Source organism: Myxine glutinosa, chromosome 6, assembly GCF_964187855.1.
Source record: "Myxine glutinosa chromosome 6, kmMyxGlut1.1, whole genome shotgun sequence".
In the NCBI taxonomy this organism is placed as follows: domain Eukaryota; kingdom Metazoa; phylum Chordata; class Myxini; order Myxiniformes; family Myxinidae; genus Myxine; species Myxine glutinosa.
In genome coordinates, this window is record NC_136266.1 from 33,508,711 (window position 1) to 33,524,656 (window position 15,946).

The following is a 15,946-nucleotide window of genomic DNA, read 5'->3' on the forward strand; positions in this document are numbered from 1 at the left end:
GCAAGTGGACGATGGCTTGAAATGTCCTGCTTGACTGCCAGCTTTTGTCCAGTATGTCGATATATCTGTCTGAAATCCCGGAACGTTTTCTTCCCATTGTCTATCTGTCACGTCGTGACCTGTATTCAAAACCCACACTCTAAATAATTAACGTTTTTATGAAAATTGGGTCGGTTCAATAGATATTAATATATTGTTTTACTTCTGCGTCATCACAGAATGTTTAAGTTGGAGCCTCTTTTGGAATGGCTTATAGCCTTAAACAAAGAGAAGGCGACACATTAGCACATACACACACACACACACACACACACACACACACACACACACACACACACACACACACACACACACACACAAACAAACTCACACTGACACACACACACTCACACACACACAAACTCACACTGACACACACACACTCACACTGACACACACACAAACTCACACTGACACACACACACACACACACACACACACACACACACACACACACACACACACACACAAACTCACACTGACACACTCACACTGACAGATACACACACACACACACTGACACACACACACAGAGACACACAAATACACAAACACACACACACACTCACACTGAACCACACAGACACACACACACACTGACACACACACACACACACACTGACACACACACAGAGACACACAAATACACACACACACACACTGACACACACACACACACTGACACACAAATACACACACACACTGACACACACACACAAACACACACATACATGAACATCACGCACATCTCAAGGAAAGCAAACTTCACCTTTTGTTCGAGACTCATTGTCTATTTGCTGAATGATGAAATATTTCATGGGCGTGACGAAAATACGTTTGTCAACTGACGTTTTCTCGGTGGCAGAGTTGATACTCGTCATGAGTTTATATTTCCTCCATTAGCTGCTTCTTTGCAGATTATTTTCCAAAACTTTTCCGTGGATCGATTAGCTGGACATCGTCCAGAACATGCAGGTGGATGCAGGTGGGTCTTGGAAACGAGGCGATGATGGATTAACTATGACCATCATCTGTACGGTGTTGTGTAACGGTGAGAGTAGTTTTGTTTGACAGTTCACAATGATACAGAGTCACTCGTTTGTGCAGTATCACTTCAAATATATATATATATATATATATATATATATATATATATATATATATATATATATATATATATATATATATATATATATATATATATATATATGTATATATATGTATATATATATATATATATATATAATATCAGCATGAGCTCGATTATTTTGAAAGTGCAATTAATTAATTGCAAGCTTGAGTTTGGCAATATTTCAACATTTGTAGAGTAGCCTCGGTTGCCTAGGAGGACTTTGGGGTTTGGATGCGCTCGTCTTGTCTACATTTAGCTTGTGGGCACGAAGGATCCCACGATGCTCCTTGGTTAAAGAGTAGGTCAGTGTGCCAGTAAGCTGGTTAAAGTGTTACAATAGACATTAGAATGGGATGTGTAAGAATTATGGAGTTCAGCAATGGTACAAACTATTGTTTGTACAATACCTAATATTGTTTGTACAAACCCCCCACCTCCCTTCCCACGCCTCCTCCCCCCAAGCCCTCTCCCTCCCACACTTCTCCCTGCTCTCAAATGTTATGTTTGTGTGCTTCCCCTTCTCTCCCCATCTTGTCTTCCGCTCCCTCTTTATGTATATTTTGTTTGTCTGGTTGATTTGTTTGTGAAATAAATGTTAGCTCTTTCACGAGCCTCGATTCAGTATACAAAAAAAAACAAAAGCAAAAAAAACTACAAAGTGACTTTGGTCTCCGACTGTGTTTAAGTTATTTTCAAGGATCATCAAAACGTGCTCAATGGTTGCCAACCTATGGTTTGTCCATTCTATATCCTTTTTAGAATGCTGAGAGTGAAGCAAGGAAGCAGCATGTACCATTTTTAAAGTATTTGGTATGACTTGGCCTGGGTTTGAACGAGCGACATCCCAGACGACAAAGCTCTAGCCATTACGCCACAGAGTCTGGTCTACATTGTTTTTCGTAACTGTGTGCTGAAAAAATTGGTGTGCTGAAATGAAGACCTTGTGTGATTGAATACGGTTTCCATGGAGGAAGGAGGCTTGTTTCTTTTTTGTTTTTTTTTGTAGACAAGATCAAGGCTTGTGTAAGAGCTAACATTGATCACAAAAAGACAAACTGGCACAAACAAACATAAAGCATGATAAAGGGAGCAGGCGAACAAGATGGAGAGCAGGGACATCGGGAGATCTGTGGGAGGGAGAGGCTTATTAAAGACTTAAGTTCAAAAGAATGTAAAACGCAAGTACAATGGCTTCAACATCTAATAGGAACTGTGTATGAGATTTTAAATAAAGCAGAGGGCCCACTTCATAAAAAGGAATTGCCAGAGTGATAAACAACTATGACTTGATAGTGGCTAAGTCTGTTCAGGCTCCAAACTCAAGATAAAGTCACTTACATAGCATGCGCCTGATAATAATGTTATTGTGTAATACTGCTCCTGCTTCAACTACGGTCACACTGCCCAGAGGGAATGGGACGAAAAGGTCTCCTTGTCCACCGGGTTATTTTAGAATGAATCGGCGTTTCTGAACGCAACGACCATGGCGGGACACCAACAGGAAGAGCTGAGTGTTGCTCATGGACGTTCTGCAATTGAGGCGCATTAGAGTGGAACGAATCTGCCTGTCGAACTTGTTAATAATCCAGTTATTAGATCTAAGCGCCATGGAGCCTGCTCACGATGACCACACAAGGTTTCATGAAACCAAGGGTATTTGTTAACAAGGAAATGGAGAAAGGGGAGCAGACCCGGCTGTTCAGCGACGATTACAATGAATAACAAGAAAGCATCTCAAAATGCAAAGCCGGTCCGCGTCTGTTTGTATGCAGACTTCTTCTTCTTCCGTGTGATCCAAAATAACAAAAACAGTTTAAAAAAAAAAAAAAATTGATGATTTTATGCAGCCTTGACCTTTGAGCTTTAGATCTAAAAAGCATTCGGTTTGTAGCTTTTAATTGGTGAACCATTTCAGTGACCCAATAGGCAAATAAAAAAAATTCAGGACATTTGGACAAAAGTTGACGATGTTTTGCAACCTTGACCTTTGACCTTTTGATCTAAAAAATAATAATAATCGACTCCTACCTTTCGATTAATGAACCAATTCAGTGACTCAGAGTGCAAATTCTTTAAATTTCAGGTTAATCAGGTGAAAATTGGTGATTTTTATGCAACCTTGACCTTTGAACTTTTGATATAAAAACAATCAGCTTGTACCTTTTGACTGGTGAACCACTTCGGTGTCCCAATATGCAAATTCTTTAAATTTAAGGTCAATCGGATGAAAATTGACGATTCTATGTGACACTGACCTTCGACCTTCAATTTGTGTTCTCCGTATTATCACAGTAATGCTTTAGTGAAAATTTGACAAAACTCAAATGGTAAAAAAAAGTTATGGCACACACACACACACACACACACACACACACACACACACACACACACACACACACACACACACACACACACACACACACACACTGAAGTGATTGCAAAACCCCGTCTCCTGCTGTGTAGGAAGTGGGATAATAAATAACTATACATGTAATGTTTTATGTGTGCCCCACATTTTAAAAAACGGTGGATGATGCCATGACATGTTGATATGAATTAATTGACATATGTGGGAAAATTACACGCCGAGACCAGGAATCAAACCCAGGTCCTATGGAAAAGCGTACCAGTGCTCGGTCATCTGAGCTATCTGGGCAACCTTGGCTGAACATGCAATTTTCCCACTCATGGAATTGCCACTCTTTCCGTCAATGCTTCCGGGGCACCCGCTGGTATGGTTCATTGGAGGACCTGGGTTCGATTCCCGGTCAGGGCATGCAATTTTCCCACACATGGAATTGCCACTCTTTCCGTCAATGCTTCCGGGGCACCCGCTGGTATGGTTCATTGGAGGACCTGGGTTCGATTCCCGGGCAGGGCATGCAATTTTCCCACACATGGAATTGCCACTCTTTCCGTCAATGCTTCCGGGGCACCCGCTGGTATGGTTCATTGGAGGACCTGGGTTCGATTCCCGGTCAGGGCATGCAATTTTCCCACACATGGAATTGCCACTCTTTCCGTCAATGCTTCCGGGGCACCCGCTGGTATGGTTCATTGGAGGACCTGGGTTCGATTCCCGGTCAGGGCATGCAATTTTCCCACACATGGAATTGCCACTGTTTCTGTCAATGCTTCCGGGGCACCCGCTGGTATGGTTCATTAGAGGACCTGGGTTCAATTCCCGGTCAGGGCATGCAATTTTCCCACACATGGAATTGCCACTCTTTCCGTCAATGCTTCCGGGGCACCCGCTGGTATGGTTCATTGGAGGACCTGGGTTCGATTCCCGGTCAGGGCATGCAATTTTCCCACACATGGAATTGCCACTCTTTCCGTCAATGCTTCCGGGGCACCCGCTGGTATGGTTCATTAGAGGACCTGGGTTCGATTCCCGGGCAGGGCATGCAATTTTCCCACACATGGAATTGCCACTCTTTCCATCAATGCTTCCGGGGCACCCGCTGGTATGGTTCATTAGAGGACCTGGGTTCGATTCCCGGTCAGGGCATGCAATTTTCCCACACATGGAATTGCCACTCTTTCCATCAATGCTTCCGGGGCACCCGCTGGTATGGTTCATTAGAGGACCTGGGTTCGATTCCCGGGCAGGGCATGCAATTTTCCCACACATGGAATTGCCACTCTTTCCGTCAATGCTTCCGGGGCACCCGCTGGTATGGTTCATTAGAGGACCTGGGTTCGATTCCCAGGCAGGGCATGCAATTTTCCCACACAGAATTGCCACTCTTTCCGTCAATGCTTCCGGGGCACCCGCTGGTATGGTTCATTAGAGGACCTGGGTTCGATTCCCGGGCAGGGCATGCAATTTTCCCACACATGGAATTGCCACTCTTTCCGTCAATGCTTCCGGGGCACCCGCTGGTATGGTTCATTAGAGGACCTGGGTTCGATTCCCGGTCAGGGCATGCAATTTTCCCACATGCATCAATTTAATTATTTATAATCCTGTTCATTAATGTAAATGTTGATATTACTTGCATCATTGTTCGTCATGTTGATTTTACTTCGCACTCTCTTGATTTACTTTTCCTTTACTCTTGCCTTTCCTCACTTGAAATATGGTGTTAGAACAAAACGAAACTGCTGCTATTACCTGCGACACGTCGCAGAGATTTAAACTTTGCTTTGTCTCTGGAAGTTCTTCACTACACAATCCATTCACATGCCTCTTTATTCTCCAGGGATGTGAATTGTGATGCTTGCATGAGGGACATTTTTGATACCTGCAATCTGCCTGGCACGACCCGATCCTGCTTTGCGCTGTCCTTGGCCCGTCAATACTGCAGAGGCTGAGCTGAGCCATGTTTCGCCATCTTTGCAGTCTGCTCTTTGAGGAGCATGGCCCTGCTGGTCAGCTATGTGAAATTGAGTGCACGGAAGGCTGGATCCTCGTAGATAGAAACGGTGCGTTGGATGCTTTTGTTCATTTATATATTTATGTTAAAACTTATTATTGAGACGGATCCATTTTTTACGCACAAGTAAAGATGATTATGTCGCTTGTTTAATTGCAACTACTGTGCTTGATCAATAGGGCTAGCAGGATAGCCTACAGTACGCACGCTTGCCTTTGAACTGCCTAGTCTCGGTTTGAATATTGACTCGGTGATAAATTGTCACCCTGGTGTTTCGCACACATGGCGAGGTATCGATGTGTGTGTGCGCACCGACCGACCAATGGAAGGGTGTTAAGCTGGAGGAACCGTTTCCCATCACTGGTCATTGGTGGCTGGTAAATTAGTGAAGTGTAGGCAAGTTATCGGTAACACCCTGTCGAGATTTCAAATTTGTGCCTTCAGTTGAAGGTCAGGCCTAGCCTGGTGTTGGCTTAGCGGTTAGGGTGCCGGCTTGGGATCCTAGGATCCTGGGTTTGAATCCCGGTCAATCGCTGAATTAACGCCAGGGGGGTTGACTCAGCCTGTCATCCTTCCGAGATCGGCAAATTGAGTGCCAGTTCACTGGTAATTCCCTGTGTGTCGCAAGGGTCGACTAACAGGGTTGGCGGCAGGAAGGTCATCCGGCCATAAAACATTGCTTCGAAAGGGGGAACAAGGTGCCCGAAAAAGGTCAACCCCTGCTCTGCGGGGAAAAATGGCCTCTAAAGGCGGTCTATGTTGAAGATCAGGCCTGGCCAACCAGTCTGTGAAAGACTTTGTCCAAATACGTTCCCCAGCAGATCTCACAAGGTGGGTAGTAGTAGTAGTAGTAGTAGTGGTAGTAGTAGTAGTAGTCGTAGTGGTAGTAGTAGTAGTAGTTTCTGGGGGCTGTCAGTGCCATGTCCCATCTGTGTTCATGCATGCAGTGTTTGGACATCTGTGTTCGGCCAAGGGTGTTTTGCAAGCTCCGTGTTTGTTGCCCATGCCGTCATGATATGGATCCATGCGGGTGAACGGCGGACATCACATCTAAGCCAACCAGATCAGCCTGTTATAAACCTTAGCGATCAAATGGAGGCCTAAAGCGAGTCGCAGCCAATTCCATACGCACTTCCGCACACATTCCGCACTTCCGCACATACGCACTTCCGCACAATTCCATACGCACATAGTAGTAGTAGTAGTAGTAGTAGTAGTAGTAGTAGTAGTAGTAGTAGTAGTAGTAGTAGTAGTTTAATTAAGCTTCTACTCTACTGTCTCAGAGCTTATATTGTAAAATGGATACAATCCACCAACATTGCAAGTGATTGCAAAACAAAGCCACAATTAGCTCTTTAAGTATTATTGCACAGTACCTCGAAAGAGACGTTTCAAAAGCAATGTTACTTTGAGAAATTAATTGATTAAATGCCAATTCATCAAAATGTCATGCAAAGCTTGTAAAGCCATACCATAATTTTTCAAAAATATTCAGACATGAGCCAAACAAAAGGTAGCAAAGCAAACAATAATGGATCTGTATGTGGCTTAACTTCCAGGTAATGTCAAAAAATTGTGGTGTCATATTATTGCTTTATACGTGGTTTGAATAAGTTGATAATTAAAAAAGATTGCTCCGTTAAATTGTTGAAAAAGGCTCAAAATTAAAAAAAAGTTTCATCAGTCATTTGTTGATCAGATGTTATGTTGGCTTAAAGGCTAAGATGGCTGGCTTAAGATCTTAGGGTCTTGAGTTTGAGCCCCTGTCGTGCTGTTAAGCAACACCAGAGAGGTTGATTCTTCTGAGGTCGGCAAAATGAGTATCAGCTTACTGGTAACAGGGGGCACTGCATCAGCGGCATAGCTGTACTTCCAGCAACAATGAAACCAGCAGTCACAGCCTCATACTAAATGATAATGGCTTATTGATCAATTATTATGCATCACAGTTAAAGATGAAATATTGATCAAACATTTATGAATAACATTTTACCAACTATTTAACGCATGATAGTTTTAAATTTGCTGTAATATTTTGTTCAAAGATAAACACTTGTCAAACTAGAACGGTACTCGGTAGAGCGCATACCGCTGCCAGGCTGAACAGATTATGTTTTGTATCCCACTGATAGGCCGGTTCGCGATTCACACCTGAACAAAAATCAAATCGGCTTGTTATTGTCACCTAACACTCATCCACCTAGTTTTGTCATAAGTCATCCACAACTTTTTGACATGTACTATATACAGTGACGTGAAAAAGTAAGTACACCCCATGTAAAGTTTTGACTTTTTCAACATATTTCAACATACAGCTATTTGATCTTCATTTCAACAATATTGATAGATAAAGGTGATATAATATAACAAATATCATGAAACATTTACATTTTGTAGTCCATTGTATAATTTAAATAAACATAAATGCAATTTTGCATGTGGAAAAAGTAAGTACACCCCATGAAATGTTTTTTAAAATCTTTTTAACATATGTGGACATATCAATATTTGATCTTCATTTCAACAGTATCTATAGATAAAGGTGATCTAATTGAACAAAAAACAATGAAAAGTTGACTTTGTAATAATTTATTCAACAAAAAATTAACAGAGATGCCATTTCCTTCTGTGGAAAAAGTAAGTACATCCTTGGCTCGAATAGGTGGTATTGCACCCTTTGGCAGAAACAACCTCAAGTAGGCGTTTCTTATAACTGTCTATCAGTCTCTGACATCGACTGGGAGAAATTTTTGCCCACTCCTCCATGCAGAATTCTTTCAGCTGTGCGATGTTTGAGGGGTTTCTTGCATGCACAGCTCGTTTCAAATCCCCCCAGAACCTCTCGATGGGATTTAGATCCGGGTTTTGACTTGGCCATTCCAGAACCCTCCATTTCTTTCTTTTCAGCCATTCCTTGGTGGATTTACTGGTATGTTTAGGATCATTGTCATGTTGCAAGGTCCACCTTCAGTTGAGCTTCAACTTTCCGACAGATGGCCTCACATTATCCTCAAGCACCCTCTGGTACAATGAAGAATTCATAGTGGATTCTATGATGGTGAGCTGCCCAGGCCCTGATGCAGCAAAGCTGCCCCAAACCATAATATTTCCACCACCATGCTTTTCAGTTGGTATCAGGTTCTTGTGGTCAAATGCTGTCTTTGGTTTTGGCCAAACATGTATTCTGGTACTGTGGCCAAATAGCTCCACCTTTGACTCATCTGTCCAGAGCACATTGTTCCAGAAGTGCTGGTCTTTGCCTAGGTGTTCATTGGCAAACTTTAGTCTTTCCCTGATGTTCTTTCTGGACAGCAAAGGTTTCCTCCTGGCACACCTCCCATGTAGATCAAATTTGTGCAGCCTCTTTCTAATGGTAGACTCGTGCACTTTGACATCAACAGTGGCAAGAGCTACCTGTAGGTCCCGTGATGACATTCTGGGGTTCTTCGAGACTTCTTTCAGCATCTTGCGGTCTGTTCTCAGCCTGAACTTGCTGGGGCGGCCTGGCCTGAACAAGTTGGCAGTTGTTTGGAATCTTCTCCACATGTAGATGATCTTCCAGACAGTGAAATGATTGATTTCAAATTGTTTGGAGATCTTTTTAAATCCCTTCCCAGACTCGTTGGCATCTATAACCTTTTTTCTGAAGGCCTCAGAGAGCTCTTTTGATCTAGGCATGGTGACGCCGCACACTTCAACAACAAAGAGCAAACCAAACTAAATGTGTGAGGTTTAAATAAGACAGGTTCCTCCAACATTAAAAAAAACATTGCCTCAAACAGGGAACCATGATTGTCATGGGGCCCGCAAGGCTAACCCCCGCTCTAGCGGGGAAAATGGCCTTAAAACGATCATTCATTCATTCATTCCTCCAAGATCCTCTCTAATGATGTTCTAATCATTTGCACCTGAGCTGGTGCACCTGATTCTAATTTTAGGTATTTGAAGTAGTGATAAATGTAGGGGTGTACTTACTTTTTCCACATGCGAAATTTGGATTTATGTTTATTTAAATTATACAATGGACTACAAAATGTAAATGTTTCATGATATTTGTTATATTATATCACCTTTATCTATCAATATTGTTGAAATGAAGATCAAATAGCTGTATGTTTAAATATGTTGAAAAAGTCAAAACTTTACATGGGGTGTACTATACTTTTTCACGTGACTATATAGTTTTTTTTAGCCCCATCACTCAAAGGTGAAAAATCACTTAGGAATGTTAAAAATTCTCATATGCGGATCCATATTAGGATCTTTACCAAAACTGAATTGATTCGTCATTGTCATACATAACCTGTCCACCAAGTTTCGGTCGGATCCGTCCACAACTGTTTGAGATATGTTGTTTAAAGGCAAACAGATGAACAAAAAAAAAAAATGTCATGCATAACATTGTACTTGTGAAATCCTGAAAATAAATTGTTTACCTTTGGCCTATGTTGATCTAAAAAATTATTGATGGTTGAATTCATTGACCTGATATGCAAATGCCTTTCAAATTTTGAGTGTATCAAATGAATATTGATACACTCAAACTGTCTGTTTGTCCGTTTGTTTGTTACTTGGCAAAAAAAATGTTTTTTTTGCAAGTATGTTGATCACTCTGGTTTGTGTGTGTTTGTGTGTTTGTCTGTCCGCTCACTTTTACTTGCCTACAGGTCACGATTTTAAACCGATCTTCACAAAACTTCACCAAACGGTAGAGTTCGTGGTCCAACAAAATCCTATATATTTTTGAGGCCAAAAGGTCAACATAGGCCAAGCTAAAGGTCAACCACTTTATTTCAAATTTCTAAAATCCTCAATTTTCATCCGATTGACTTGAAATTTGAATGGGATTTTCATGTCAGCAAACTGACTTCAACCACCATCTATTTTTGAGATCACCATCAACATTTTTTGATCAACATTTTGATCAATGTGACAAGGAAGAATCGATTCGATTTTGGTGAAGATCTGAATATGAATTCGGATATAAGGATTATTTAATTTCCTCAGTGATTCTTCACCATTGAGTGATATGGCCAACCAGACAGAGGTATGCTCTCCACTGAGTACTGTTCTAGTTTCATATGCAGCATGCGTCTGCTTCATTGCTGGGGGCGTGGCTGTGGCGCTGATGCGGTGCCTCCCCACACCCACCCCTGTTTCTAGTCAGCTAGTACTCATTTTTCCGTCCTCGGAAGGATGACAAACTGAATCGACCCACCTGGGGTTATTTAACAGACAAGACAGGGCTCTAACTCTAGGCCCTGAGATATTAAGCCAGCCACCGTAACCGTTAAGCCAACACCAGGCTTACCTGAGGCTCATAAAAGTCTATTAAGGGCCTGAAAAGTCCCAATTGGGATATTTAATCTACATGTGAGTCTGTGGGTGTTGGGAATTTAGCAAGAGTACCAGCTGAAACATTCAAGCTACACCCTGGCAGTATTTGCCTGCGTTGCAATAATAGTGTTTTCTTAAGTTTAGCACTTCACTGGAGTCCTTAACGTTGTTACATAATCATGATACAAGTACGACAGCTTGAATGTTAACACACACCTAATGGAATGGTGTAATAAATATTTGTACAGGACCTTTGGGCGCAGTCCTTGCTTGCTCATTTTGCAAGACTAGTAGCATAAAAGATTGCGAATGTTGGCACATCTGGCATTAGTTTGACAACTCACTTATAAATATTTGAATACAGTTTCAGTCATAATTTGGCTGGTGATAAACATGCCACTTGAAACTTGTTTATGTTTTCCCAAACCCTCTCCTGTATCCTTGTCCACACAGATGATAGCATCTCAAAATCCTTACCTACATCTGCGCATTCTTCCTCTCCAAAAGAATACTTGGATGATCCACCATCAGAGGAATTTTATATTTGTGATGACTGGCTCTTAGAGATTGACCCAGAAAAATCTTCGCCAACTTCAAGCTTGAACTTCTGCACTGCTCTCCCTGCTTGTAGTAAGTCATGTGATGACATAGATGGGTTTCTGTTCCCGAACAGCTGTGATACCTTCCAGAGAGATGACAACAATGACGAAGCCTCTCCAGCCCTATGTCCACCCTTAAAAACTGATGTTGATGGTTATTATGTGGAGGAAGACTGGGTATTTGCACCGTCCCCTCCACCATCTTGCTCTCATCCATTTTTGTCTGAGCTTCCACGATCAAATGAGGTGCATACGCTTGAGGAAAGTTGGTTGCTAACACCACCACCATGCTTCGCAGCACGGCCTTCCCATGGCCTAGAGCCAAGTCCTCTGGAAAACCTGCTAATTGAACACCCCAGCATGTCCGTGTATGCGGTTTATCACCATGGGCAAAAGCAGGATGTGTATGACGGACACTCAATATCTAATGATTGCAAAAAAGCTGGTCCCAACCCAGGTGGAAAAAGAGATGCTGCTACCAATAATTCCAGCGATAAAATGAGGGGACGAGTAGTCGATGCAAGAGTGGAGAAAGCACAACGGAAAGTGAAGGGGACTGGTGACAGGTGAGAGATGGGAGGGTAGGATGGGGGAGGGAGGGGACGTAGAGGAATATATATTGTCATTGGCAACTACCCAACTCATCCACAAAGTTTTGCGAGGTAAATTTATCCATGCTTTGTCACTGATTTTACCTTTGCCTTGCAGCACTGACAAACAACAAACCAGAAACAGCAGACCTCCACACCGGACTATCATCCACAGCAGAACTCCTGCAGAACCACGGCCCACCGTGAACCTAATCCGGCGTTCCGGCCATGTTCAAAGCGGTTGCCACCAGCCAATCTTATCAAGACGGCAACTGTTCAGGAATAACCAGACCAAGTTTCGATCAAAGCAAACATGGAAAGGCACTCTTCGCTTTGGAGGTCTCAAGCAGCCAATTACCCAGGCCCGAGGTTATTGAAAGTGCAATTTTTCAATCACTGGGTCAAGAATATTCCACTCAATCCTTGATTTTTTTTTCTCAGATTTCTCTTTATGACAGAATCTTCTCTGTCCTTTTTATGTTCTATCTCATGTTAGTAAAATTCTATAATTTAAAATACCTGTTTTTTATCAACGCATATGATTAGTGCTGCTTGTATGCCATACAATGTTCATTTTCTATCTTATATGCTCTTGATTGGAAACATGTCTAGGATGGCAAAAAAATTCCCTGCTTTCAGATTCGGTGTCCTGATATCCTTCCCACCCTGCGGTACAGCAGACATCGCCAGCAGTGACATGCAAGATTTGCGGGTGAACACACTTTCTTCTCTTTGAATTTCTGCTTTATAAGGCCTTCATAAATCTTGTCGATTGCTATATTTGGTCCAATTATATAGTGCAGATAGAGGGACAAAAAGCGAGTTTATCGGGATGAGATTTTGATGTGCTTGAATTGACAACCTGTGGCTTGTCCGCTACCAGTAATGTCGTACAAAAATTTCCTTGCAATGGATGGATTTCCACTGACTAATGCGCAATCCTTGGTATCATAGAATATAAACAAAAAAACTTTATTTTTCAATACATATGTTAGGACTATTTTCCTGCAGTCTCTGAGCCACTGGTTTAAAACTTGATGGTCGCCTTCTACTGTTGATTAAAATACTGCATTGTGGGTTTTTGTGACTTTTAATGACAGAGGAAAATGAATGTTCAGATATCTATGGAGCGAGCATATATATATATATATATATATATATATATATATATGTATATATATATGTATATATATATGTATATATATGTATATATATGTATGCATGTATAAATATATACATATACATACAGTGTATATATATTGATGTATATACATGTGTGTGTGTGTGTGTATATATAGAATATATATATATATATATATATATATATATATATATATATATATATATATATATATATATATATATATATATATATAATATATATATATATATATATAATATATATATATATATATATAATATATATATATATATATATATATAATATATATTTTATATATATATATATATATATATATATATATATAATATATATTTTATATATATATTATATATATTTTATATATATATATATATTATATATATATATTATATATATATATTTAAGCTGGAACCAAAGTACAAAAATGATGAGGAAAAACTTGCAGGAGACTCAGGCTACGATTTTAACTCATTTGTGTCTCGAATTGTACTGAACAATTTCTGGATAGCCCTATTCCCAGATGCTATGGGGTTCAAGTGGCAACAAAAAAATTGTGCTTGCAGTTAACTGTTGGAATATATTAGTTTGCCATTTTTATGTATTTTGTTGCTAATACGAGAATTGCTTGTGTGATTTTTGTTTATACTAGGGCATGCCCGTACTATATATATGCCCGTACTATATATCTATCTAAAATTATATCCCCCCCCTCTATTTACATGAAATGGTTTGGTCCATTCGCAACGCCAAAGCGAACGGCGAACGGCTTGCGAGTACAGTGACAATCCCCCCCCTCTATTTACATGAATGGTTTGGTCCATTCGCAACGACCACAGAACCCCCCCCTCTATTTACATGAAATGGTTCGGTCCAAAGCGAACGGCTTCCGGAGTTTGGTAAAGAAATCGCCATCGCGTACACAAACGCGCAGGAAAGCGAATGAATCGCAAATTCGTTTTTATTAGTTTTAAAACATCGTTTAACGCCAACATAGCGCCAACATAGTTTGCAAACGTGAAATAAATGAATACGCTCTCAAATGTGCCATCCGAGGCAGAGTGTGTCCGCCACGTTCGGCACACGCGCTAGTTCGCTGCTCTCTGATTGGTTGAATCGTTTTTTGGACATATCTCGGTAAGTACTTGTCCGATTAATATGAAACCTTGAAAAGGCACATCCTCGGGTCCCCAGCAATATACCTGGCAAGTTTCAAGTATATCGGACCCGTGGTTGTCGAGAAACAGCGGTCACAGACAAACAAACACACAGACAGACACACACACACACAGAGATTACTGGAATTATAGATAGACTAGGGCATGCCCGTACTATATATATGCCCGTACTATATATCTATCTAAAATTATATCCCCCCCCTCTATTTACATGAAATGGTTTGGTCCATTCGCAACGCCAAAGCGAACGGCGAACGGCTTGCGAGTACAGTGACAATCCCCCCCCTCTATTTACATGAATGGTTTGGTCCATTCGCAACGACCACAGAACCCCCCCCTCTATTTACATGAAATGGTTCGGTCCAAAGCGAACGGCTTCCGGAGTTTGGTAAAGAAATCGCCATCGCGTACACAAACGCGCAGGAAAGCGAATGAATCGCAAATTCGTTTTTATTAGTTTTAAAACATCGTTTAACGCCAACATAGCGCCAACATAGTTTGCAAACGTGAAATAAATGAATACGCTCTCAAATGTGCCATCCGAGGCAGAGTGTGTCCGCCACGTTCGGCACACGCGCTAGTTCGCTGCTCTCTGATTGGTTGAATCGTTTTTTGGACATATCTCGGTAAGTACTTGTCCGATTAATATGAAACCTTGAAAAGGCACATCCTCGGGTCCCCAGCAATATACCTGGCAAGTTTCAAGTATATCGGACCCGTGGTTGTCGAGAAACAGCGGTCACAGACAAACAAACACACAGACAGACACACACACACACAGAGATTACTGGAATTATAGATAGATGAAGTTTTTTATGGTGTGCATGAAGGGTATAAAGGTTTAACACCCTGTCAATATTGTGCTGTCAGCTAAAATATATAGGCATACCATGCAGCATATTGCTGTTGGTACGTGGTTTGGGGCCTTAATGTATGGTATGATATATGTTTGTTTTAATATTCCATTATAACTTTCCTAGCTTTGTCTGTCGATACATATACTTACCTGATACTTGTAAATGCCATTTAAATGGTTTGTATTCGAATGACGATATATATATATATTTAAATATATAACACATGTTATATGTTATATATATATATAACAACTTCTTGAGGCCCAATGCCTCCCAACGAGCTTTTACATTCCCCACACGTTACATATTTATGGTGCTATAGGTTTACACAAATATTTTTTGTTTGTACACAGAGTGATATTATTGTTATGAATGAGTTTTAAAAAAATCAGCACTACAGGAAAAGATAGCAGCATTTATTGCAGTACTTCTCACCGGGTTCTAGGAGCAAACTTTTCATATTTTTGTGGATCTAATCTAAGTATAATCTGCAGTCAGGCAGCAAAGCAAGCTCAGGGTAAATAATAACATATCCCTCAAAGACATTGTGCTTATTCGTGTAAGTGGGTCAGATTTTGTGTGAATAAGGATATATCCTGCTGATTAATTTGCATACTTAGAAAGTCGTAGTCATTAAACTTCAAGCTCTGTTTGTGGAAAGTTTAAACAAGGGTAT

General features: G+C 40.9%; 1 protein-coding gene across 1 annotated transcript in view; it reads left to right on the forward strand.

Annotated features, from left to right (window-relative positions):
* Positions 1 to 13,155, forward strand: part of LOC137429683 (uncharacterized) — a 13,365-nt gene extending 210 nt beyond the window's left edge. The window contains exons 2-5 of the mRNA XM_068119811.2: positions 5,377 to 5,599; positions 11,341 to 12,052; positions 12,195 to 12,445; positions 12,716 to 13,155. Of these exons, the coding sequence (XP_067975912.1) occupies positions 5,497 to 5,599; positions 11,341 to 12,052; positions 12,195 to 12,445; positions 12,716 to 12,729 (1,080 nt within the window). The 5' untranslated portion in view covers positions 5,377 to 5,496 and the 3' untranslated portion in view covers positions 12,730 to 13,155. The remainder of the gene's footprint in view (positions 1 to 5,376; positions 5,600 to 11,340; positions 12,053 to 12,194; positions 12,446 to 12,715) is intronic.
* The last annotated feature ends 2,791 nt before the right edge of the window (positions 13,156 to 15,946 follow it).